Consider the following 27830-nt stretch of genomic DNA (forward strand, 5'->3'; position numbering starts at 1 on the left):
TGTAGTGAGGGCCCCAAACGTGAACACAGCACTCAAGCCGCGGCGTCATCAGTGCTGAGTACAGAGGGATGATCACTTCCTTACTTCTGCTGACAACACTATTTCTGATACAAGCCAGGATGTTATTGACCTTGGCTGCCTGTGCATACTGCTGGCTCATGTTTAGTCGAGCATCGACCACCATTATCACCAGAGAGAAGTGACTTCTTCAACTCCACTGTCTGTAGGTCTTGTAGTCTCTAACACTACTTAGAGGCTAGGCTTGTTCTTGCTTCTGGGAACTCAGTGGGGTGAATACGAAAATTGAAATGCATCTCATTTCATGTTAAACTTTTAATTGAGTTATCCAACGGTGAGCCCAGAGTGACTATTAGCCTTAAAACGCAGATCCAGTTGATACTACTGGCCAAAAATCCAACACTTCATTCCAATTGTAATATCTACTGATGATGCATCTGAAAGTAAATGGATTGCTGTTTTGGTTGCCTGAGTATATAATAGATCAGAGTATTAAAATATGTATATTTGCTTTGAATGATACCATATGTTTGTCAGCAATTAGAAAAGTTTTTTTTTAATTTTGCAATTAGTTCTAAAAGCTCTCAAAATTAGCACCCTGAAAAAACAGTTTAATTACTATATTGAGATTCTCAGGAAATGATAATAACTTCTATTAAATCATGCTAACAGGACAGATAACTCAGGAGGTTAAATGTATTCATCTGTGCAGACTTGGTTGAAGGCCCAGGGTCTAGGTCATGGGTGAGATGAATTTTGTGGTTATTGCCAGGTGACATTTATCTGCTTTACAGTTCTCTCTTACAATTTCGCTTAATTAATACTTCTCTGCTTTCAGAGAAGCATAATGTTGGAATGTGAAGACAGAAATTTTATTTGCTTTCTGTGTGTGGGAAGTTGCAGATTCTGCCCTGCTAGTTCAATATTCTATTTTATTGTTCATGAGTTCTATATACTATTTGCTAGAGGACATAGAAATATCTTGGAGAATGAACATCAGGAAACTTTTATTTTGCTTCTAATTCCATCTTATGAAAGTTACAATAGTTAAAGAATGAGAAAATTGAGACAAATAATGAAGATCATAATCTTAGTCTTATTCCTCTGTATTTTAACATTTCTTAACTGTGTGATTATATATTACTCTGTTCCACAGATGACCTGCTTCAGTATCTCTTTGAATCCTCTGTTTTCAGCCTTCACTTTCTTCTTACCTTTTCTACTTTTACTGCCTCAGTATGAACTGATGTCTGCTTTTGTGCTGTTCTTGCAGCTGAATAGGGCAGATCACTTGATGACAAATTATGCAGAAAAGACCAAGTTACTCAATGTCTCCTTTACCTTGATTTTTGCTGGTAAAACTGATACTCAGCAGTCCTGGACCCTTGAGATGAGTGGGAAAGTCTGGAGCAAGAAATAATCACTTTTGTTGAAGGAGGATCGGATGAGCGAGGACTTAAATTGGGCAAACACAAATCCATATGACCAGATGGGATACACCACCAAGAGCTGAGGGAGCTGGCCAATGTCACAATGAGATCACAATAATCCTGGAAAGGTTGTGACAGCCAGGGCAATTTCCTGAAGTTTGGCAGAAAGAAAATGTCACTCTTATTTGCAGGAAGAAAGATCTGGGAAGCTACAGGCCAATCAGCCTCATCATGATTATTAGAAGTGCATTAGAATAAATAATATCAGTCTGGAGAAGCGGAGGCTCAGGGGAGACCTTATCACTCTCTGTAACTAACTGAAGGGAGGTTGTAGTGAGCTGAGGGTTGGCCTCTTCTCTCTTGTAACTAGTGACAGGATGAGGGGGAATGGCCTCAAGTTGCGCCAGGGGAGATTTAGGCTGGAAATTAGGAAATTCTACTTTTCTGAAAGAGTGGTCAAGTGCTGGAATGGGCTGCCCAGGGAGGTGGTTGAGTCACCGTCCCTGGAGGTGTTCAAGAAACATTTAGATACAGTGTTGAGAGACATGGTTTAATGGAGTGACTGGTGGTAGGTGGATGGTTGGACTGGATGATCTTGTAGGTCTTTTCCAACCTAGCTAATTCTATGATTCTGTATTGGAAACCATTTCCAAACACATGGAGGACAGGAAATTGACTGGGAGTAGTCAGCATAGATTTACAAAAGAGAAGTCATGCTTGACAAAACTGTTTGCCTTCCACAATGACTTGGCTAGTTTGGTGGATGACTGGAGAACAGTAGATGTTGTTTATATTGAGTTTGTCAAGGTATTCTGCCACCTGATGAAGTATAAGCTAAATAAAAGGATAATGAGGAAGACTGACATTAGACTGACCTGCCAGACTCAGTGGGTTATGGTCAGTAGTGTGAAGTGTAGCTGGAGGCTGGTCATTAGTTATGTACCCCAATAGTCAATACTGTGACCAGTACTGTTTATGTTTAATGATTTTGGTGATAGTATAGAAGTGCACCCTCGGCAAATTTCATTCATCAGATTGGTATTGCCATTCAGCTGGACCTTGACAAATGGCAGAGATAGGCCAACATGAGTTGCATGAAGTTGAACAGAAGAGAAATGTCATGTTCTACACCTGGGGAAGAATTAACAGCGTACAAGCACAGACTGGGGAGCAACTCGCTAAAATACAGGTTTGTGTCCTGAAGGGCACTGCTGGACATGAGCCATCAATGGGTTGGCCAATAAGAGAACAAGAGCATTCTGGGCTGCATTATGCAGAGCATCACCAGCTAGTCAAGGGAGATTATTCTTCCTATCTATTCTGCCCTGGAGAGTCATATCTAGAGTGCGAGGTTCAGTCTGGGATCCACTGCACATGAAACATATGGATATGCTAGAGTGAGTCCAGAGAGGGGCTGAAGAACAAAGAAAGGACTGAAGAATCTGACAAATGGGAAGAGGGTGAGAGAGCTGAGAGCATGCAGCCTGGAGAAGCGAAGGCTCAGGGGTGATCTTATCACTGAGTAGTAAATACCCCACTGAGGAAATAAAGAACATGGAGCCAGATTCTTCTCAGTGATGGTCAGTGAAAACATGAAAAGCAATGTGTACAAATCAGAGTAGAGGAAATCCCATTTAGGCACAAGAAAACTTTTGTTTTAGCAGTGCATCTGCACTAAAAATACTGAGGAAGAAGTTTTAGTGTGAGATGACATTTTGAACAGCATGAGCAGAAAGTAGAGTTCTTTGTTTCTAAATTGATTCTCTGGAGCATTTACTTAGGGCTATTTCTAGTGTAGTAATTAAACTGCACTCTTTTTTCCTCCTTGCATTTTATTTTGTTTTGTTTCGTGTTATTTTTTTTCTCCAATTTTTGTTTCAGAAAGGGTGATTTTGGAATCCATTCACTCTTGTTTTTCCATTTCTTAGGTTTTAGAGACAATTGAGAAACAGGAGTCAAAGGTTAGAGGGAAAAATCTTTTGGAATTCCATGTTCAACTTTGTTAAGTTAAAATCACACCAAAAGAGTTTTTTTTCCAAATAAATAATCTTGCTTTTTCAGAGAATCGATGAATTAAACAAGTGAATATGAATTAAAAAAAAGAAAAAAAAAAGGAGAAAGTCATATTTCCTCCTCACTTTATGCTTTGTATTATATACATCATTTTAAATCTCTCCCTAGTTTCAAATGTCAGCACTTAGGGAAAAGGTTATTACTACATATTTCTTGTGTAAATGTTTGTATGTACCAGAATGAGACAGGACTATAGGCATTATTATAGCTAGAGATTAGTAGCACCTCCAAAGATTTGCAGATCCCAGGAATGAGCAAATAGGGAATTTTTATATGACATTATAAACCATTGTTACTGTAGTAATTTATTATTATGTTCTGTGTTCCCCTTTAAATAGGCAGTCCCATTCTTTCAGTCGTTCTGTGAATTCAACTAATTTGTCTTTCCTGAAGTTTGGTTCCAATTATTGCTTTTTTTAACCAGATATGTTTTTACTGGAATTGAAATGGAAGGATCAGTCTGTCTGCTTAAGATGTGACTCTTGTGTTTAGGCATCCTGTTAGAATATTTGCATTTTTTGCAATAAAGAGTTGATTTAAGATCATTCGCCTTCCCATAGCTGATTCTTTATCCTGCTTGATACTATTTCCAGGTGCGAGTAAGGTAGCTTTATGCTGTTCTCCAAGTCACAAATGAAAATATCAAATAGTATAAAGTCTATAATAGTTAAGCCTACCGTTTTTTCAATGAGTTTTGTTTTCCACTTAACAGTATCTTTTTTCTAAACTACCTTTTCCTTGCTTCTTTCTGAGAGAGAATGTGACCAAAATCTTATAGAAGTTAACGCATAGTATGTCCCGTGTCCACATTGTGTTCTACATATCAAAGAAACAAACAAAAATTGATGTAGAAGAATTTATGGTGACTGTTGCTTGCTCCTTTGTTATTTTCATGTAGAATTGTTATAAATATTTTCTTGATCTTTCTCTGATTTCATTCTTGCCAGCGAGTGATATAGGATACGAATGTCAGCCATCCATGTGATGAAACGTATCTAAATCTCTAGTTCTTTTTCCTTAACTAAAATATTCATACTGATCACTAAAAGCTTATATTTGATGCTGAAATAGCATGAAACAAAACTACACTCATTTTAGATCACTTACAAATGACAGTTACAGTGTGCTTTAACTTTCTCTAACCATAGTAAAGGTGCCTACTGTGAGTTAATCTTGCTTAATTAATTTATTTTGTGGAGTGTTTTCACTGATTATCATGAGTGAGGGACAGTAAATAACATCTAGAGGATCAGGTGACCATGGTTTATTGAAGAAACAGCAAGGTCAGAGTTTTTATCCTATTTGTATATTCCACACACTCAGGTGTCAACTTTTCTCCCAGACAGGGAAGTTGCTCTTTGTCCAGAAAGATCTGGAAGAAGTAATGTAACTTAATGTTGCTGCTCATAGTTACTGAATTTTTGCATCAACATCCAAGGTCATCCCCTAGCATTTGTCTCTATGGGTCTCTCTGTTCTTCAGGATCTTTCTCACTTCCATGATCTTTTCTTCAGTTGGCAATGTCTTCAGTTATTTTCCTGTCTTGTTTTGTCTTCTTGTGGGGAATATTTCTCTTTGGCCTCTTCTTTCCACAGCTCTTAAGTCTGCAGTTTTCCCACTCTAGATAGCTTGTATGTAGAAGCAGAACATGTGATTAGTCTTCTAATTTGTGCCTTCTGTCTCACAGCCCTTAATTAATGGGAGGATTCAGAACTTTAGTCTACTCTAGGTGTTTTCAAAATTTGTAGTCTGGGAGCTAGCAAATAACAGGAATTTGCTTCAGAGTTTGCACGTTCAGTTTTGGACAGTTTAGTTCTCCATCTTATCCTCCAACCACACAGTTATCTGCTATCTGTTACTGTTTTTGTTTTAAGCTATTTTTGGCCTACAACACACATTTTTCACTATGATATTGGGTGAGAATCTGTATCTTAAATATGCATTAGTTTGTGCTTTTTTTCCTCAGGTACCAAAAAGGTACTTTCCTGAGTAAGACTTCTGAGTTTTATTGTTTATTCCTACTAAATTTGAGTAATTATGTTTAGCAGTGTAATTATGTTAGAAGATTAGCTAGCAGATATTCTGCTAGATCTGTTGTAATTAGGAAAAATAATTTACATTATGTTTTCATTTATCATCATTAATTTATTCACAAGTATTTGAGCTAAGTTCATTGATAGTAGAAGGACTAAACAACAAAAACACTTATATCTAATTAGACAAAATTAGGAAAATATTTCTTTTTTTTTTAATGCCCTTATTTTCTTATGTTATAACGCTATAGTTTAACAAATGCTTTTTAAAGAAAGTGCTTCCTATATGGCCAAGCCATTTTTGTGACTGCATAGGGAACTGGATTGGTGTGATCCAGGTTAAAAAGTAAATAAGTATTTTGCCAGCCAGCTTAGTTCCCACATCCACTTTGCTGCCACACAGACAATTGTACTAGCATGAAAGAAATGAGTAGTGAAGACAGAAAAACATATGTAGGTGCTAGTGACAACTGATATGACTACTTCGCATATTTTTGAAAGAACTGCAAGCAATTTACCAAGAAGTTGAGATGAAATTATTTTTTCCTACATTAGAAATCAGAAAAAATGAATTTAAGAAGTTAGTTAAAATTAATGATGACCCAGTTTAGATGTTAAGGTGCGTATTAGCTGTGCTCTATTCCTATTGTAGATTACAGAGAGACGTTACACATTTTGTTAGATTTCATAATTGGTGTCTTTTCCTTCAGCTTTATGAAAGAGTCTTTAAACTCTGAGTTTTCAGTTTGAGAAAATGGAGTTTCAGTTAAACTAGGAAAAAAATAAATCTGACACAGTGAAATCTTTTTTTTCCTTTATAAATTTATAATTGATTATTTTAATTTAGATCTGAAAACTTACTGTAAAATGAAGTTTTCATTCAAAACCGCTTTTAAGGAACTTTTCTTTTTACTGGAAGTGCATTTCATGGATATTTAGAATAAAAATTATATTCAATTTTCTTTCTGTTCTTATTAATGAAATAACTACAATAAAGGAAACCCTATTTAAGTCTAAATTGAATTTGGTTAAACTTCCTTCAGAAAGATACAGCTTTTAGGTTGTCATTTTAAATAACTTTTTCTTTTGTGGAATGTTCTAGAAGTAACCTGATGTTTTCAGAAGAAGGAAAGACAGTAATCATCTTAATTTTTAAGAAAGTTCTTTTATTTAAACAATTAGAGATTAATTTTTAGCAATGAAAGTAAACAAAATAACCCCTTAGGGCTATCTGGAAGAAAAGACTGCTTAAGAACAGTGAAATTATAATTAATACATGATATAACGTATTTTATGTAATTATTAAATCATAATAATATTTCCATCTATCTTCTGATATGGTAGATTTTTTGGGGAAGGAGAGGGGGTAAGCGGTTGGTGAAAGTTAAATCTCTTTTCATCCAAGATCTTAGTGCGAAAAACATCTTGTTGAAAGTAATGGGAAAGAGATGTTGGAAGGGGCCTGAATACTGTGACAGGGAAGAGTGTTGCAGGTAGAGCTGTGCAGCCATTGGCTTTCAAACTCAGTAACCTCCTCATCTTTTCTTTCTTTGAAATCATATTTGAAGTCACTTTAGAGAATGAATAGGAAAACATAACACTGTAGAAAGCACAAACTGAAGTTTTCAGTGTCACAGATTTAGTTAAACTGAGATGAGTTTACATACCCTTGTTGGTAAATCTGTGCAGCCTGTTTCATACTTTCTCAGCAAAGCTATATGTGTATGCTAAGTATCTGCAAATGTTTGATATGAAGTGTTAGACGTTTTTTCAAATGCTGAGGCACCTGTATTCTCTAAATGAACAAAATAACTAAGAAAGACAAAATTTGCTTAGAATGTTCTGTTGGACTTTGTCACAGGTTGAATTAACTTTTTCTATGTGTAATTTGTTAATAATGGTTTAATTACCTTCCTACTGAATGTTTTGATACATTCTTTTCTCACTGCTGTAGTGTTTATTTTAGCAGTTAATAACTAGCATGCTGTTTGAGATTATTTTGCAGAAATAACATCACAGCTGCAGTGCTTAGAAAGTTAGACCAAACATCTTTATTCCCACATTAATTAACATGAGCATGAAGCAAAAAAACACACACTTTTTCAGCTGACTGCTGCTACAAGCGGTGGGTCATAAGTTTGTTTTAGATGTGTAGTATTTTTCTTGATAGGCCAACTTCCTCTTTTTTTCCCTAAATGGCAGTGTTACTTTATGAAGTCAGATTCTCTGTCTTAGCGGGATGGTAATGAGCCAGCACCTCCTGCTGCAAAGCATATGGACATTAAAATTTTACATCTGGATATTCTTGAACGATCTTTGGAAATTTTCTAAGAACTTCAGTCTTCCATGACCTACAGAGTGAAAGTCTGATAAAATTCTATTGTGTACTAGTTAGCTTATTTTATCAAACCAAATACTTAAAAAATAGACTTTCCTGGAATTAATTTTTGTTTGAGGTTGTTATTTGCTGTATTTACTTTGCATTGATATAGGATTCTATCTGAACACACTAATGATCTAATGATCAATAGATCTAATGATTTGCACCATGGTTATTTTGTTTCTTATTTTTGACTCTTGGCTACTTTCTCTCTTTAGTTTTGAGCATAATATTTACAGCACCTGTAGAACAATTGTATAAATTTACAGCTAATCCATTTGGTATAAATGAAGAGTTCCTCAGGAGGTAACAATAGCTACTTATTTGCAAATTTGATTTAACCATACATCTTAGTGTTAAATGTGCTAATAGTGACATATTGTGATCTGACATTAGCAGCCTCATCTCTAGCTTCTTATTTCCTGCCACTAGAGGCTGTTTTGCGCCTGCACTTAATATAAAACAAAACTAGGTACAGGCAACTGAGGAGATATAAACAAAGTGCTAGTAAAAGCATGCCATTCTGAAGATTCACAGTGTATTCAGTGATATGTAGAATGGTTACCACTCTGGCTTATTTTAATATCTGGATTTCTTTTCCTGTTGGAATGCTAATGGATTTGTACTGGCTTTTGTACAATAACAAACATGGTTACATCAGTCTTGCCAATATTTAGAGGTATTTAGGAGTGAATGAAGTTTTTTAAGTTACAAAATTCTGTAACTTTCAAGGTACAGCAGCCTACTCACTTTCCTAGTCAGTGTGGTTTTGGTGGTTGCTGTTCATAAAGAATAAAATGTACATCCAAAATATTGCCTCAAGTTTAAAACTCTTGATAACACTAAATGAAGCTAATGTCTACAGCACAGAATCTTGTAGTCTGTGAGAGCAAAAGATTCAGCATTCTTGAACACTAGATTGGACCACCGTATTCCAAATGCGTAGAGATTTTATACTTCCATTCTTTCTTGAACTTTCATGTATTTTACAGGATTCTTTCTGTAGAGTTTTTTAAAACATACGCTATTTGTACCTCTGCTTTCATAGGTGATGTCTTGTAGAATGAATCTCCTAACAAGGACAGTTTTAAAATAAAGTTCTGAAATGCGTAACTGATAAAACATTTTATGCTTCTGTTGTTTTAAGTTATTTCTGTGTCACTTACTACAGTCTCCAAATTCTTTTTCTGATGAAGATAGTGGACTGTTCTTAACATCTTTCTATTACTATCATAGCATCTCAGTCTTACAAACTTTTTTTAATGGTAGCATTTTTGAAAGAAGATGACATTTCTGTGTATTATAATATTAAGACCTGTGCGTAATCCATACCATTTTGGATCATCCCTGATTTCATAACATATTGGTAGCTATTTTTCAATCTAGGAAGCTTCAAGGTTGGTAAAGAATACATTGTCTGGATGTATAGTGAAATAAAAGCTATGTAAATCCTCTTGTGTGAGGAAGCATGATCCCAGACTATTTGAAAACTTTGCCAGTGACTGAAGTCCAAAGTGTTCCCTAAAATTGTGAGCTTAGACTTTAAACAGTAAGAAAAACAAAGAAAATTAATAGCTATTTGTGGTAGAATTTGGAAGAAGCTGCAGATAACTGATCAAAGAAGTCGTGACTCAATACTTGATTGTTTTTAAAAAAATGGATCACGTTCTCTGTGTTTGTGCTTCACAAACTGCATATTATCTGGAGAGCAAAGTACCAGTAATTGGGTGTAGACAGTAATTTAAAACATGTAGTTATTGGTAAGTCAGTAACCTTTTTCAGAGAGTATCTCAAGTTTCAAGTGTTTTTTGAAGAGTTTTTTGAAAATGTGAGTTTTGAAAAGAGAATTTCAAATGACTATTCTTCCTATGTTTGTTATCATTAAACAAAAGTGCACTGTTTACAAGCTGTGATAAACGTAAGATACAGAATGCTTCAAATAAAAATACTCATAAATAACTCATTTACTTTCTCTACTTTCATCAATTTTATTTTAAACAAAAATATTAGAAATAATTTTAAAAAATCATAACCTTGTGAAGCATAAGCCCCGAAAACCCAAACATTGAAGTAGTGACCTATGCTGAAGGTCAGGCTATTAGCTTTGATTGATATTGAGTTCTTTAAGTGACAAACAACTTAATATGACCTTGGAGAAAATTATTATTCTTTTCCTTCTTACTTACTTAAATGTTGCAACTGAAAATGATTCCTTTATATTTTTGTTAGTTTCAGTAGCTGTGTATGAATCTTATATCTATAAAAATAATAATTTACATGCTTAGGTACCTACATTTACAGCTATCTGTGAAGTTAATGTTATCTACTTTCCCTCCAGTTGTGATGAATACTCTAAAATCAGTATCAGAGTGTATGAGTAACATTTAATGGCTCTGGAGGAGATTTATGCTGGGAAATTCTACATCTGAATGTGTTATGTTTCCTTTTTCTGTTCTTTCCTCTATTCCCTTGTTTCAGAAAGTCATCTTATTTACTCAGAATAAAATTAGCCATCTCAGAAGAGAGATCAGAAGAGGTCTAATTCAACCTGCTCTGTTTTTATACTAGGTGAAGTACCACTGAGGAGATGGATAGTAAATTTTGATCGGGATCTTCTAGATGGTCTGGTATTGGCAGCACAGATGGCAGCTTACTGTCCATTCTTGGTAAGAACTCTTCTTACTATCATGCAAATTTTACCCCGAGGCCAATATTAATGTAAGTTCCTTTGGAACTGTTGGCTTGTATGGTTTTAAAGAAGAAAATACCATTTAGTGAGTACAGTCATTATTTCAGTATTTCTTTTTCCCTTCTCTAGGTAGATTCTCAGTAGAGAATTTTAGTTTAAAATTTAGATCTTATGTATTTTTGAAAGACTGAAAATGCAAACATTTTAATTATTAATTACATTTTATTATTTTAATAATAATTAATAAACATTGTAATTCTGCTCTGTATAATATGAAAAGTTTGAATTCTGTCTTCCCTAGATTGCTACTCACTTTGTAAGGATGTATACTAATCCAAGAACTTCTGCACAGTTTCTGCACAACTGTTTGATACTTGTGAATGCTATGCATGCAGTCAGTCTGACTATAGACGTAAAGGTAAATGTTTTTGTATGATCATTACTTATATACTTTTAAATTTTTTCTTACTTTTATGATAATAATGTATATCAAATTGAGAAGAGATTTTACTGAATCCGTTTTATTTCATGATGCGCTACAGTATGATGGAAACCAAAATATTTCTTCATATAGATATATTTAATTACAAGTAATTTCCATAATTCCTTGATTTGTAAAACTGTGTATATACAACTAGCCGGATATAAAAAGATTAAGTCAGTTTGGGTATTGTAAATCACAAAATGACAGCCTGAATAGAATTTATTGTTAACATTCTAAGACAACATAGAAAAAATATATTTAAGAACTAACATAATGCAGTTGAACATTAAAAAAAAAAGGGGTAAAAAAATTCTATAAATGTTTGGTCGCACTTAGGTCTCTCTTTCTAAATCAAAAAGACTAATGAGAACTCTTTCCTATTGTTCATATACAAGGAAGTCAGTAACTTTGGACTGCTGGTGTGAATAACACTTATGCATCAGACTCTGGAGTCCTTTATTAGAATCATTTTTATACGTTTGGTAGCACTCCTCACAAATCTCTTTTCTCCCATCAGTCTACATCTCACTGTTACCTCCAAATTTTATGTATATGATGCCCTTTAGATATATTAGATACCATTTCTTTGTTGCCCCAAAAACTAGTTTTGTCCAGCTCCAGATCTGTATTTCTTTAAGTGGCTGACTGCAAGCTCTTTATAGGTGTGGGTGCTGCCAGTACCATGCAAAAGTGAAAGTAAAACAAATTAGCCAGAGAGGTCTGATGTATTAAAGAAGTTGACGTCACAGCTAAACCAAGTGAAGAAAGACCAATCCTGTAAGCTAGTCAAGAAAACTTGGAGGAAGCTTGTCAAACCCCTGTAATGAGCCCTTGTAAATTCAGTACAAAACTTATGGCCTGTAACTAGGCAAGGCTGTATTAAAAGACTACACTCTTTCAAGGACTCATGTTGTTATCTTCTATATTCTGGTTACTGGATTATTGGCTATTTAAAATGCTTGATTCACTGACATTTTCTCCTATGCTCCCTTATTGATTAAAAATACTATTGTTAGCAAAATTAGTAAAAACTTTTTCAGGTCTCATCTTTCTCTTAATTTGATGAGCGGAGTGGCTTCCATCATGAGTAAAGTGAATGTTAGGGACTGTGCTGGGCTGGGGTGGGTGTGGAACATATTGAGCTGGTTAGAATACCAGAATAAATAATAGAATGGATGTAGCATTTGTCTGTGCATAAGGAAACTTTCCAAAGGAATAAACAGTATTAGAAATCAGGGATAGAGTTGTTATGAAGGTCAGAGTTGTTATTAAGTTATGAAGGAAGATCAATTACAACTTTTTTTTTCCTTCCATTTGATTAGCAGGGCAAAATTTACCCTATTATTTTCCAGTTGTACTAGCTATTTTTCTGCTCCCAGTTCCTGATACATATATGCTGTTATAAATGGCCTTACTATGCCATATAAATATTTTTGCTAAGCCAGGAAAATTTACTGTTTCACAGACTTATGACTGGCAGGAACCATAAAGAGATAATCTCTATATAGTCTTCAAAATAAAGGCATACTTTGGTTCATCTTTTAATAAGAACAGGCAGAAGCTGGTGCCTCATAAGAAAAAGGAGTTAACCACATTCAAGATGGAAGATCTCCAGGATACGCACCTTACTACATGTAGAGAGTGTAATTTCAGACTACAATGTAATGATATAATTACTTCACCATATTTTTCAGGTATTCATGTTTTATAGACGGAAAGTTCTTTGTACAGATTAAGAACTTAAACAAAGCTATATAATCAGTCAACAGTAGACATTCGAGGTGTGCATTTTAATTGTAGCTAAGACAAATTCTGCAATCAAAATATTCTGGAAAGAAAAGCAGTAGAGAATATAAGAAATACTTTGGACATAGATTTACCAGAATTCATACATGCGTTTCTAAGAGAACTTCAGAAATTTCTTATTCTCCAGCAATAAAAGCAGCTAAATATGTGCATCTTCTTGCTGAAGCTGTCCTAATTTGGGATTGTTTTTGATAGTCTTGTTTCTTAGATTTGGCAAATTAAAGTGTTCCAATAGTATTGGCAAAGTTTTTGACTATCAGGCCAAGATGCTGTCATGTCAAAGATATAAGCTGAATATTATGTAAACTTAACTACTCTCAAAGTCTGGAGGGCACCCCAGCCCTGGCTGCCCTTCAGCAGTCCCCAGGGTCTCTCCCAGCTGCCCTGGCCCTCACATCACCCCAGGGCAGCCGCAGCACAAGCTGGCTCCAGCTCTCACAGCTCTGCCCTGACCCACCATGGGCCCACCCACAGTACTATGTCCCAGCCAGGCCTTGGCCTAGTCCCATCACCAGGGAGGCGTCCAGTGCTAGGATTGGGACTGCTCTTGGATGGCCTGCTTCTGGTGGAGTGGTGGGATGGGACAGGCTGTCCTATTCTCTGGAACTGTGTTACGTTCCCTTTGGTTCCCTGCTGTGGAGAGAACAGCTGCCAGTCAAATGCTGGCTCATCAGTCACCAAGTAGAAGCAGTTAGAAAGCACAGCTATTTGTGCTTGTGTTTGGATTGATGGATCCGTTTGCTTTCTTAGAGCTTCTGTCTAGGAATTACATCTCAGTTGCTTTTGTATGGTCCTATTTTTAGGCAATAAATGTCAGCTAATATTACATTTTAATAATGTCAAAAGAGGAGGGAGGCTCAATAAGCAATTTCTAATTAAAAAGAATTAATTAACTCTTGCTGAAAGCTGATCTGATTTCTCTGTAAAAAGAATGAAATAGAGAAGAATTTAGAACAACGACTCTAAAAATAATCAATAAATCCTTAATCCACTAATTTCCAGCATCTGGGAAATTATGCTAATGGAAAGACCACTTTATATTTCCCCAATTTCTTATACCTTTTACACCAGCAATTGCTCTGAGTTGCTTTATTGAATTGGCCATTTTAGGCTTATTATCTACCACTTTTCAGAATGTCCTGATTTTCTGTTTGATGTCTCGAGAGTAAGTCTCAGAAATTCCAAAAATTTAACAGTTTTTTTTTTTATGTTTGATTTGTGGTAAATGTTCTCCATACTACCACAGCTGCTGTCATCTGGCACATTTCAGTTAGGCTTGCCCTTATTCTAGTGTGGCTGCTTCATATCTATCTGCTTCCTGACTTTCAACCTATGTTACAAGACCTTCTTTATAAAACTCCGCTTGTGGGAATGCATAGAGTCTTTTTCCAAGTATCGCTGTAGTAAATGAGCCTCAGTTATGTAAGGAATTCAAATAAAGTGTCTCAAATGAAAAAGGGCACCTTTTAAAGGGTTTACATGCCAATGCAGTGGTTTGATGCTTAAATCAGTTCCCAAGTGCCTGCATTTTTCCTTAGGACATGATATTTAATTTAGGAGAGAATCTATCTAGAATTTTAAAAGTTTATTTAGTGTATTATGGGCAAATTTATTATAGCATTTTAAGATTCTGTGTAAGAAATTTTAAAATAATTTAATTAGCTTGATTTAGGAATTTGTTTAAATCTGTGGCTAGATATTTTCTGCCTGTATTTTTGTGGGAAGTCACTTTCATTTTCTTTATTTTATTAGACTTATGAAAAGTTCATGTACTGATGGAAGAGTTTCTACCTCTCTCAAAAGTGAGACACTAAAGACTTTGAGGACTAAGGCTTTGACCTGTTCTGTAGTTGCCATATAAATTCATTTTTCTAAATAAAATATTTAAGATTCAGTAATCCTGTATACAGCAATTTGGCATCTGCAATAAAAATAACAATGTATTCTTGTGTTCATTTGTTGGTTGGATTGTGTTAATACAGAGCTGTAAAACTGTACTTAGGAGTACTTGGGATGGCATTTTACATAGTAAACTGAAAGATTTAGAAATCTTTTTTTAAAAGATAAAAATACATTTTTCAGTTAATGGATTTTATTTGCTTTTTCTATTATGCTTCATTTAATAATGAAATAAACATGCTTTTGCTGAAGTGCAGGGAAAAAAGGTAGGTTTAATTTTTAGCATAGCTTTATTACCAGAGCATGTCAGTGTCCTTCAAGAAATGGTATTTTTGTACACCGACAAGATAGTTATTCATCTTAGCTATGAGCCTAATTCAGTTACCAAAAGTTAGGTTGCAGGTATTTCTATGGCAAGAATTATCTTAAACTTTTTGTTCTGCATCTTCCTATCTCTATAAACTGTCAGGCAAGTTTTAATGTAATATGTGGTTGTTATTTCTTTTATGTTTTCAATACTAGGCCACTGATATCTGTGATCCAAACCCAATCACGATGCTTATTCTGTGTGTCTACCTATATGAATACCTTCCACACTACTTACCTAAGAAGACTATAGAATTTACAGGTGCTCTCCATGCAACTGTTGTTAAACAGGTACTGATACCACTGAATTTGGATTTGTAGAAGCATCAAGTTATAACAGGCTGTATGTTTTAATATTATTATATTGTGTAGATACTGCAACAAAGAAGGAATGAGTTTCATGTCATTTCGCTACTAAATGTAGAAGAGGAATGTATGATCTTTTTTATTTTTCTCTTCAGGGTTGTGATCCTGGTTTCTGTTGCTGTTTTACCCCTGTGCTTGTGAGCGCAGAAAAATCTACAAATTTAACAATATTTTCTGAAATAAAGATAGAAAAGAATCAGAGATTAACAGTTGGTATTGGCATGCAGTGTACATTGCAAAAAAAGTACTCATAAAAATTAAGTTTAGACAGTCTGTGGGATATCTGTGCTTCTTGGGGAGAAAAGTGATCTGCCTAGTAGTACTGAACTTCTACTGTGATATCCTTCATTCATATTTTGGAAGCTAGCTCCAGAAGTGGTTTTTATGTTTTAAAATTTGAATAAAAATGTGCTGATTTTGTTGTTATTCTTGTGATAGGTTCGTCTGAAAAACCCAAGCATTAAAACTTTGGCATACAACGCTACTCTTGTAGGAAGAGATGCTGATGATTTCTCGTTGCCTGAAGGAAACACTGTAATCATTGCCCCTAAGTAAGTAATGAGTTTTTAGTGCTATAAGAGCTAGAAGAATCACAGAATGGGATTTAATTTTGGGAAAACATTAGATTAACATTTTTGGTAGGAGAAATGATATGTCTGTGTTTTGTTTTTTGTTTACTCAATACATTACCTTCTTTCTGTGCAATATGGCTTATGACGAGATATAGGAATATCACTAATCCTTGTTTAAATGTTGAAGTTAAAAGGGTATAGTAGTGACTTTGGCAGTCAGTTACGAGTTTTTAAGTTTATACTGCAAGTCAATTGAAGATACTCCTTTGCAGATGAAATGGAATGGAGGTTGTAAAATGGAAAACAAAGGTCAGCATTTAAATGAAAATAAGCCACAAAGAAGAAGAACTTATCTATTGTATTGTCAAATTCAAAGCTCAAATCAAATACATTACTCTTTAAGATTGAACAACTTTTCAATAATAAATAGCTTGACTATTATAAATATATGCAGGATGAAAAGTGAGTAATGCAATGTTATTCGTGAGCTGTGAGGCTGATTTGCTTCATGGAATCATAAAATCATAGAATGGCTAGGGTTGGAAGAGACCCCAAGGATCATCATATTCCAACCCCAATGCCACAGGTAGGGCCACCAGCCTCCAGAAAAGTTTCAGTTTTCTTAGCATTTTCTTCAAATGAGAATTAAAAGAAAAATGTAATCTTAGAAAATATCATGTGTTTCTCTGAAAGGTCAATTCTGTGGCTGTTTTTCACTTCACCTTGCATGTTGTGGGCTTAAAGGTCTGTGATTCTCCTGATCTTCCTCAAAATGCTTTTAAAATATTACTGTTGTATTTGTCACCGTCAACTTCTCAGATCCCAAGGCAGTTTTCAGTAAGAATTTTATTTTTCTCTGTGTTCATTGTATGACAGAGTTAGAAGACCTCCTGGAAGGTTTCCTTGATAGCAGTTGTATTCCATGGACAAATTATGTCACTACTGCCATCAAATTATAGCACTTACACCCTTACTGTAATTGTTCAACTGATTTGAAAGGATGTATGCATTGAGTTCACATGAAAAAGAAGCTGTTCTTACCACAGTTGTGAAATAAATGTAAATTAACATGATGCCAATAAACACATGGCATGCTGATCTCTGTTACAAGACCTTTGCCTCACCACTTACCTGTGATTGTGTACTCATAGTATGTAATAGGCATATTTCACACACCACCAGTAGTTGCTTGCATCTGTTTTAGAATTCCCAGTTGGCAGAAGACCAATAAATGACACAGAATTTTTCTGCACCTCTGTATTTTATTTTATTTTTTCCCCAGGCTACGCATGTGCTATTAATCATTTAATGATTAGGGAATTTAAATTTCATTTAATCGGGGAAAGCTGATGTGGGGTTGGGAGAGGTTTTGCTTTGACTTCAGTATTTGTTCTCTCTTCCAGAAAAACAACAGACAAATCTGTACAATATAAATATAACTTTTTCCTATATATGTTTTAATTATTTCCTTTGAAGAATTATTTGAATATTATCAACTTGTATAATATACAAAATTGCAAGATTTTTCTGTAGCTTATTGACTTTCTACTATCTCTTTCATATGGTTTATTATTTAAAATTTTTTTGAAATATGTAGAATAGTTCTGGCATTACAATGAAAGCATAAACCAATCAGCAGACATTTGGCTATGTATTTTGTGGTTTTCTACTAGCAACTTTAAAAATTTGCTCAATTTTTTCAATCTTGGGCATTTTATTAGATCTGCCTCAAAATACACAGCAGGATGTTTAGCTGTTTAACATAAAAAACTGTATTCAAATAGGGGAGCATGAAGTACGTCAGTTGTTAGCTGAGGGCAATTATGTAATATAAGGGAACTTTTTCTGATGGTGTGTGGGAAGAAAAATAAAGTTGCATACCAAGGACATAAAAAGCAATAAGGACTTATATTGTTCTTTTTTTATCTGTATAGTTCTTTTGTTAGAATGCTTTAAAGTGCTTTTAGACAGGAGATTGAACGACAGTGAAGTATTTCTGAAGAAACAAGTGCCACCTTCCCTTTCAAAGACTCTAAAATATGCTCCTGAAATGATATTTCTGAGTAATTCTTGAGTTACAATTTTATGCCTAATTATTCAAAGAATTATTTTTGTTATTTTACCTAGGAAACAAACAACTATAAATGTGGAATTCACTAGTCGCTTTCTGCACCCTACTGAAGCAACGTTGCTACTGATCTCAAAGCGAGTGTGCGGAATACGTGGTGCCACACTTACATTCTCCCTGAAATCTGAAGTCAAGCATATTGAACCAGCTGTAAGTCTATGTGTGAAATTATTATTGTCACAAAAAATATTATTCAGATGTATGTTGTATCAATCAAAAGTGATCTGAGGTAAGAATCAAAAGGTGAGTGAACATCAGCATTAGCCTTTTATCTGTTAATGCTCAACTTTCCAAATTTAGCTTATGTATTTGCAGAGAAAGGCCTAGAGGAATATCTGAGAAATGTAAGGATGTAAATCTCACAGAGATCCCGAATAAATTAAATTTTTTTTGCACTGATTGCTCTGAAAATAAATCTGGATCTCCTTCAGCATGTGAAAGCTGGAAATTCGATTGCAAAGGTGATAATATGCCTCTTCAGCCTAATGATTTTGCTTGTCAGATGTAAAAGGATAGAAAATTTGTGTTAGATGTTGCCAAATTTATTTGAGCTTTTTGGTTTTGATAGTCTTTACATTTAAGATATATCCTAGAAATAGAGCAGAGATAGTTGTAGTTTCCAGCATTTGTTATCAAACATTCTTTTAGCAGATCTGGAGAAATCCTTTTCTGAAATAGATGGAGTTTATATGATTATCCTTTCTTACATGTCACTTCTTATACCATAGCAATAGACACTGATGTTAGAGAGGATGGCTGGGGCAGGAATAAAGAAAGAGAACATGAAAAGTGGGTAGCTTGGTCTTGTTGCTGTGCTGTCATTTTGAAGAGTATTTAAAAGTTGGTGAAGTTTACCGTGTTTAAAAAGAAGTAAGCTTTAACTCTACTGGCAACAAAGTATTTAATTTATGTGAAGTATATAGTCATAAGTGGTTGGATTCTTCTTTGTAATGTTCTCCTTGTTGTGTTTCCAATGGATGTGATTTTGCACTTTTGTCATGTTTATATAAATTTTTGTTCTCTTATAGGATATATTAAAATGCAAATCTCCGTGTTATGAGTTGAAGAAAGTGCTCCTAAATGTTACTAATCCCTTCAGAACTGATGGCATATTCAGGTAGAGAGTACTATAAAGACAAGTCTATAATGTTCATGCTGTTTTATCAACTCTTCCATATTTTTCATTTTCTGTTTAAAAATGTAAAACCTTCAGGTTAAATTATAGGGATTTACATTACCAGAATTGTTACAAGCACTGTGAAGTGGAAGCTATCATGATGAATAAGGAAGATGAATAAGCCTTAATTGTAATCCATCTCAGTATAAGCAATAAAGTTAGAGCTTTAATCAAATGGAGTTCATGAACTTTGCTTGTATTTTTATGTTTGGCTGAGATCCAGCAGAATTCTATAGAGAAGCAAGCCATGCTAATTAATAGTTGGTTATTTTCCCCCAGTCTTCTTTATCCTGCTGTTTAAATTATTAAGCATGCAAAAGAAAGAACGTACTTTTGCCTTGAGGCTTGCATCTCTGTCAGTTAATCTAATTTTTCATTTGCATTCATCATAGATGTAATGACTGCAGAATTAAGGTTTTTTTAATACAGAAGGAGTAGAATGCTGTGCCTCCTTAAAAATCTCAGTTTATGTGATCTGAATCCATATTTCATCTTTAATCTTTAAAGTTAAACATTGGTTCTTATAATTCATTTATTTACCAGAACCATTTTCCATAACTTTCAAACTTGTTTTATTGATCTATTCAATGTGTTCCGTAGGCTGCGAATGAAATTTCTCTTCCATACACAGTGTTGGTATGGTGTAGATATCTGTAAGAGGATTGTTTTCACTGCTCCAGTGGTGCTCCAATACTCCAGTGTGGCATAAGTCTCCTATGTGTTAGTTGTATAGAATCATTATGGTTGGAAAAGGCCTCCAAGATCATCCAGTCCAAGTGCCCACCTATCACCAGTATTTCCCCACTAAACTATGTCCCTTAGTACAACATTTAAATGTTTCGTGAACACGTCCAGGAACAGTGATTCAACCACCTCCCAGGGGCAGCCTACTCCAGCGCCTGCCCACTCTTTGGAAGAAGAAAATTTTTCTAACATCCAATCTGAATCTCTCCTGGCACAACTTGAGGCCATTCCCTCTCATCCTATTGCTAGTTATGCGGAAGAAGAGGCCGACCCATACCTCACCACAACCTCTTTTCAGGTGGTTGTAGAGAGCAGTAAGGTCTCCCCTGAGCCTCCTCTTCTCCAGACTGAGCAATCCCAGCTGCTTTTCATAAGACTTGTTCTCCAGATCCCTCACCAGCTTCACTGCCCTTCTCTGGACATGCTCCAGGGCCTTGAAGTCTTTCTTGTAGTGAGGGCCCCAAACGTGAACACAGCACTCAAGCCGCGGCGCCATCAGTGCTGAGTACAGAGGGATGATCACTTCCTTACTTCTGCTGACAACACTATTTCTGATACAAGCCAGGATGTTATTGACCTTGGCTGCCTGTGCATACTGCTGGCTCATGTTCAGCCAAGCATCAGCCAACACTCCCAGATCCGTTTCTTCCACACAGTCTTCCAACCACTCTGCTCCGAGCCTGTAGGTCTTGTTGAACTTCATCCCTTTGGCCTCCACTGGGTGATCTAGCCTGTCCAGATCCCTCTGAAGGGTCTTCCTACCCCCAGGTAGTTTGATGCTCCCTCCCAGCTTGGTGTCATCTGCAAACGTACTGTGGGTACCCTCATCCTGGTCATCAGTAAAGATACTGAAGAGGACATGCCCTTCTACTGACCCGTGTGGAATACCATTCATGACCAGTCACCAGCTGGATTTAACTCCATTCACCACCACTGTTGGGGCTCGGCCCTCCAGCCAGTTCTTTACCTAGCAGAGAGTGTACCTGTCCATGCCATGGGCTGCCAGCTTCCCCAGGAGAGTGCTGTGGGAAACAGAGTCAAAGGCTTTGCTGAAATCTAGGTAGACTATGTCAACAGCTTTTCCCTCATCCATCAGGCAGGTAACCTGATCATAGATGGAGACCAGGTTGGTCAAGCAGGACCTGCCTTTCATGAACCCATGCTGGCTGGGCCTGATCCCCTGGTTGTTCCACACATGCTGTGTGATCTCACTCAAGATGATCTGCTCCATAGCCATTCCTGGCACCGAGGTCTAGCTGACAGGCCTGTAGTTCCCCAGATCCTCCTTATGACCCTTCTTGTAGCATGTTCCCTGCTCATCCATGCCTGTCTTCTTCCCTGCTGGCTCATCTTTCTGCACAGAATGTATTTCTTTAGTTTGTCCTTTTTCTCAGTCGCTGAGGTGGTTATTGAGACTGTCTGCAACCTGTTCTATGATTTGGATAGTTCTCAGAATAGATTAAATTTATTAAGTAGTTTAACTTTATATGTAATCTACAATTAAATGTTTCTTTGAATAATTTTTCCATGTTTAGAGACATCTACTGTTCCATGAGGGGTAGTATTGCTTATTTGCAAATAACTCTAGGAAATATACTTGTGATATCCAGGAAGCAGCTCTTCTACCAAAAAGAGGACTGAAAAATCTTAAAACTAGACATATGATGTAGTATTATATAAGAAAAGGGCAAATTAAAAGATGGGCCACTTGATTTTTGTGTCAAATGTATAGCAAATAACAGATATTTCCAAAAGCTGTGAATTATGCATCCTGAACCATTCCTTACCTAGAATTCTGTTTATTACATATTACCTGTTCCATCAGCTAAATGTTTCCTGTTTCCACAGTTCATAGAATTTAATACTTGTGTGTAGTTAGATATTTTAAAGATTACTGAATGCTTCTACTTTTTTAAGAAGAATTAGCTGAATACTTTTGAAATCATGCATTACATTTGTTTGTGAAGCAGTAGAAAGTATTTCTGTAATATAAAATACTGGTGCAACTAATCATCAGTATCATTATTGTTTTTAAAGGCAGATTATACACTTCGGTGAGAATATCCATGAATGTTGATTTAAACTATTCTAACTTTGTCGTAGAGTTTGAATTCATTTCCACAGCTAGTGCTGTGCTAGTTGCTGGTGATTTCTTTGTTTTTACTACGTACTCTGATTTTCCTTCTGTACTTACTGTGCTTCATGAGTACAGACAAAATGAAGAAGCCTGGTTGCAGATAAGTCAATTCTATTGCTGGTGTCATGTAACAGAAACTCTATAATGATGTCAAAACCTAATTCTTGGATAATGACCAGCAGTAGATCAATGGATTATCCATTATCTAGAATGGAAATAATGCATGCACAACATAATGTACACAAAAGAAAATAAAATCAGAATCTTTGAGGAGAAATGAAAGTAACGCTTTTCTTGGTTGTTAATTAGGGAATTGAGGACTTACTATATCTTAAAAGATTTACGCATAAAATAGCAAAATGAAATTAGTTTAAGCATTTTCTTCAAATTCAAATGAAATGATTCACTCAATTTACAATAGAATGTAGCATAAATTACATTTTAGAATATTATTTCCAACTTAAAATATCAGTCTTTCTTGTCTTGAAATGCACATTATTTTTGTTTTTAATGTTTTATTTTAAAAGTTTTTTTGAATGAAAATTGGTCTCCTTGTTGTAGCATGACATGTCCTGTAGAGTGCTCCTATGACAGCAGATCAATCTATAGTATTGATTAAGTAGCAATTTAAAATAATTTTCAGTAATCTTGAATAAGCGCCTCAGGATTTGCATGCTTACAAAATCTTTAAAATTTTCATTAATTGTGCAAAGTATTTTAAGTTATTTAATAAAGAAGAATTGGCCAAATTACTAAATATTTTTAATAGTATTTTTTAAGTACCACAAATTGAAAACAGTAGTCTTCTTTACCAAGGATTTATAAGTTAGAATAAACTGGATTTTGTTCTTCATCCTGCTAGTAAATATGTGTACTTGCCATATTCCAGGGTCATTTTGCTGGAATCCACAAGTTACTTAAGTCAGCCAGAACAAGTACATCAAGCCAGGCAATTAAAGCAAGAGCAAATGGTCAGGTAAGTTTTGAATGGCAATTGCTAGTTATAATGTAGGACAAGGAGTAATGGCCTCAAACTTGAACAGAGGAAGATCCATACTAACATGCAGAAGAACTTCTTTATGGTAAGAGTGATGGAGCTCTGGAACAGGTTGCCCAGGGAGGTGGTGGAGTCTCCTTCTCTGGAGATATTCAAGACCTGTCTGGTTGCCTACCTGTGCGACCTTTTGTAGGGTACCTGTTTTAGCAGGAGGTTGGACTCAATGATCTCTTGGGGCCCCTTCCAACCCCTGTGATTCTGTAATTCTGTAATATATGGAGTTGTACAGTTTTATTAGTATTACATATTTGTGTATATTTGTGTGCATACCAGTTGTAAAGAATTATAGACTAGGACATGGAAACCATAGTAGAAACATACAATATTTTAAAAACACTTCAGAGATAATTTACTAAAACAGTGGAGAAAGAAAAATATGTAAAAGGTAAACATGAGTAAACAAGCTTTCTAGAAGAAGTGTTGTGCAGAATAGACTTAAAAGGTGAAATGTTGATGCTGGGATGTGGACAACCGTGATGACTTAGGTGGCTGCAGTACTGAAAAAAATGTCAGCAAGACTGACTAGCTGTAGGTCACTAGAACCTTAGAAGAAGGAATAGTTCTGAATCCTGGAATGAAGACTGCAGATTTATTTGAAGGTTCAACTGCCTATTATATACGGGTAATATAGGGAATTCAAACTGTGCTGATGTCTAAAATATTGCAGGTTTTGTAGGCCCCTGGAGCTGCAAATGAAAATGAGGGGATATTAGCGCAGAATTATTGAAATAAATTAATATAATTTTGTGTCTAGACATTATTCCTTAAACGGACCAGGGGCAGATTTTCTAGCATAGGAATCTGGAAGGTGAAGGAGAGTTCAAACTAAGTACAATAAATGTAATGAAATCACAAAAACTGAAAAACAGAGAGTAACAGAGATACAAGGATATATATTTCATAAAGACGGAGCAATGCTTAAATAGATTTATAGTTCAAAAAATTTCTGTCTTCACTATCTCTAATTGTTAGCACGATATATCAAGAAGTTCAGATGAACAGGCAGAAATCTTTAGGGGCACTGAAGAGGAGAGATGTAGATCAGAATCATTCATAGTCAAGGTGGAAAGAGAAAGAGACAATACAAAGCAGGTTTGGCACTCTTTTCATAGTACTCTCTGGAATTGTCCCAGCAGAGAGAAAGAATGGTCACAAATATCTAATACAATTTTTGGAACCTGCCAGACATTAGAAATTGCACTGTTTTAATAACTGTCAGCTTAATAATTCTATTTTACAGCCACAGACTGGAAGTTTTAATTCTAAGTTGTTTAAAATAAAATCATAACCATAGCTTGTGTCTGAGCCAAGGTGTCATTAGTGGTTGCAGTCAAAACCTCTTTGTCCACATGTAGCTGAATGATCTTTGTGAGGAGGGTGGTGGTATTTTTCTCATCCAATTGACTTCGTTTTTCTTTGAAGTATATAGTGATAAATGTGACTGGAGTTTTTTCAAGTTGCAATTTTTTCTGTGCTTTCTGAAGCCCTGAACACTTCAGTAGTTGTCCTTGGCCTACATCTGTGTACCAGTATGGTCTATTCCCTTTGGGAGAAGAAGAATCAGATGAAGAGATGCATGCTACATGGCCCAGGAATTCAAATACAAAACTATGTGTAATTAATTCACAAGCACACTGATATTTTGACAGATGTACATAAAAAAAAAAAAAAAGATGAAAAAAATTATGGAATTACACTAAGAGCTGGAGGTTACATTTATTAGCTAACTTTTCCATCTTAGATTTTCTTCTGTAAAACTAGAAAGTGGTAAATGTAGACTAATGATTCATAAGAATGGCTCATGACTGCAGAAACTGATTACAAAAGAAGCTGTTAAGATGGGTAAATATTGGTACCTGAAAAGGAGGAATCCCAAAACAAAAAAGGAAGAGACAATTGATGATTTTCGAGTCTTACTCTGCAGAATATCATATATAGCTTCTTAATATTGTTTACTCTTTCTTTTAGCCAGGGATAATACTAGAAATTTCAAATATTTTGAATGTTCTGATTTTTTTTCCTCGTACCTTTTGTTCTGAGCAGTTTCATGTGCCATGAAAAGAGTTACACTGAACAGAGTACTTGTATTCCTTATTGACTGAATAAAGAAAAGTGAAGATCTGAAAGGGTGTATTGTGTCCATGTGTAATAGAGATTGAGATATTTCTGTTGTTTAAGAAAATGCAGTTTAGAAATACACTGCTAATTGTATATTAACCACAATTCTGATTAACATTTGGCATTAAGAAACTGATGTATACTAATGTAAGTCATAATTCCTCTTATGGGCAGTTCCTGGTTTATTTCCTATCCTAGTCTTCTGAGATCACAAACTGTATCACAGAGTGTAGGAAACTGGCAAATATCTTACATATGAGTTGTCTGTTCAAATGTTTCAGTATTTTCAGTGCATTCAAACAGTTAGCTGTTCCTTGTATCCTTAACAAAAACACTTTTATTTCTTCTGTCTTCTAAAGCTTATTGAAGTCTGCTATTTGGACTTGGGATTTCCCCGTGGTACCTAACGCTTCTTAGTTTTCTTTTCATGTCAGTAACCTGGAAGGGACCAAAAAAAGACCATCTAGTAAACTCTGCTCCAAACCCAAATGCAGAAAGTAAAGTATTTCTCCTTGTGCAAGAATTTGTTGAATGGAAAGCAGTTATTAGCTTGTGTGAGCCCTGGGCTGTTAAGGACACACCATTGCACATGTCTAGCTATGACTAATTGATGAAAGTAGCCTATCGATGTAGACTACAGAGATGATTTTTGATTCTGATTTTTGGTATGCATGCTAACATGACAAGCCCAGTCCCTTTGTGGCACTACATAGAAAGAGGTAATAGGAAACTCGGAGGTGATAACTACTAAACTGTTTCTCACTAGTGCCCAAGTGTGTAAGGAATTCGTAGAACAAATTTGAACAGGTTAGACTAAACCTGGAAATATTTACCCCTGCCATTTTCTCTCTCTCAAATGGGTCTTATTACCAAGCAATTGAAAGGCAGCCTCCTAAGCCAACACTCACCTACAACGTTGTCTTGTAGAACCTTTAGTCCATTTAATGCACAATAAAGTAACTTTACTTTAGAAGGGACCAGTTGTGTTTGCAAAGAAATAACAAAACAAATTAGAGGCAGTGTATGAATTTGCTTGGTCACCATTTTGCCCATTAAACTGAATGACTTCTCATACCTGAGTTTTCAGACTTAGAGACCTGAACCATATTGTGATATGTGCTTAGTCCCACAGTTAGATCAAGGATCCTTTGCCATCGTGTCTGAACATTATATGCATAAATATAATGTTGGAGCTCATCTTCTTCATCAGTGATATTTTTCATACAGTAGAATTGAACATTAACGCAAAGTAAAATGATTGGAGTATAAGGCCTGATGGGACATTACTGTTGACTTAAAACCATAGAAGAATGTCTGCGTAGACTAATTCTATGGCAATATTAAGCTGTTCCACCCAACCTTATTTCCCAGCATATTTAAAAGGAACATACTAAGTCAAACTGTGTACATGCTTCTTATACACTTAATTATATTCTTTTAATTTTTATTACCAGAGATGTTATTTATTTTATTTTAGAGGAATGAGACATCTGCCACAATACAGCTTTATTTCTTTTCCCCTTCATTTATCTTCAAATATTTTGTTCATTTTAGTGAGAATAAATTTAAAGAGACAGACCTTCAAATCAGTGCAACAAGTTTCTCAGTCATTCACCTCCAAAAATGGGATTTATGCAAACCCCAGTGAAGACTTGTAATATATACAATCTTAATGTATGATGTCATCATTACATTATTATATTTGTCCTCATTTTTCAGTTAGCTTTTGAACAGTTCATTGTTTCTACAATGATTTTTCTGCTCTAGTCTCTGTCTTTGCAATCAAAACCGGGCATTCTGATTCAAAGATAAAGCGTTGAAATAGATGTTTTGTATAAAGTTTGTAATTTTGTTCTTTTTATGTGAAATGAGATAAATAATTATTTGTTAGTATTGAAAAAATAGTACGTTGTACCCACGTACTTCAGAGATTATTTTCCTTTCTGAAAAATGACTTTTGAGTATAGGTATTAAAATGAATCTCCAGGGTATTATATTCTGCAAATTTTACAAGTCCATTTATTTAAGGTTGTGATTTTTTTTTTAGCACAGCAAGATTAACACTTTAAGAGACCCAGCAGCTAGCAAATGCTGTATGTTATAATTGTTTACTGTAAGCTGGCTCATCAAATTTTACTGCTATAGGAGAATTACTTTTATGTGTGGATAATATTAAACCCACATCTAGAGCTGAAAAATCTACTTGGCAGTATTTTTTTAAGATACATTACAGTATTTTTTTCCAGCATCTATGAGCTCTTGCCTGTACTTATTTTAAATTAAATGAAAGTGTCCTTCCATAAATGTAACAGTAGAGTCTTAACTCCTGTCAACACTGGTAGAAATTATTTGT

General features: G+C 35.2%; 1 protein-coding gene across 8 annotated transcripts in view; it reads left to right on the plus strand.

The window, feature by feature from the left end:
- CFAP47 (cilia and flagella associated protein 47) overlaps window positions 1-27830 on the plus strand; it is a 280469-nt gene that overhangs the window by 86077 nt on the left and 166562 nt on the right. For all 8 annotated transcript variants that reach the window (XR_002442056.1, XR_002442057.1, XM_021408018.1 and 5 more), the window contains 7 exons: window positions 10503-10600; window positions 10925-11041; window positions 15335-15469; window positions 15983-16095; window positions 18244-18394; window positions 19273-19361; window positions 23192-23278. Coding sequence is in view for 6 of the 8 variants with exons in the window: in XM_021408018.1 (XP_021263693.1) it covers window positions 10503-10600; window positions 10925-11041; window positions 15335-15469; window positions 15983-16095; window positions 18244-18394; window positions 19273-19361; window positions 23192-23278 (790 nt within the window). In the remaining 2 variants the exon portion in view is untranslated. The remainder of the gene's footprint in view (window positions 1-10502; window positions 10601-10924; window positions 11042-15334; window positions 15470-15982; window positions 16096-18243; window positions 18395-19272; window positions 19362-23191; window positions 23279-27830) is intronic.

Source organism: Numida meleagris, chromosome 1 (genome assembly GCF_002078875.1).
Source record: "Numida meleagris isolate 19003 breed g44 Domestic line chromosome 1, NumMel1.0, whole genome shotgun sequence".
Lineage (NCBI taxonomy): Eukaryota > Metazoa > Chordata > Aves > Galliformes > Numididae > Numida > Numida meleagris.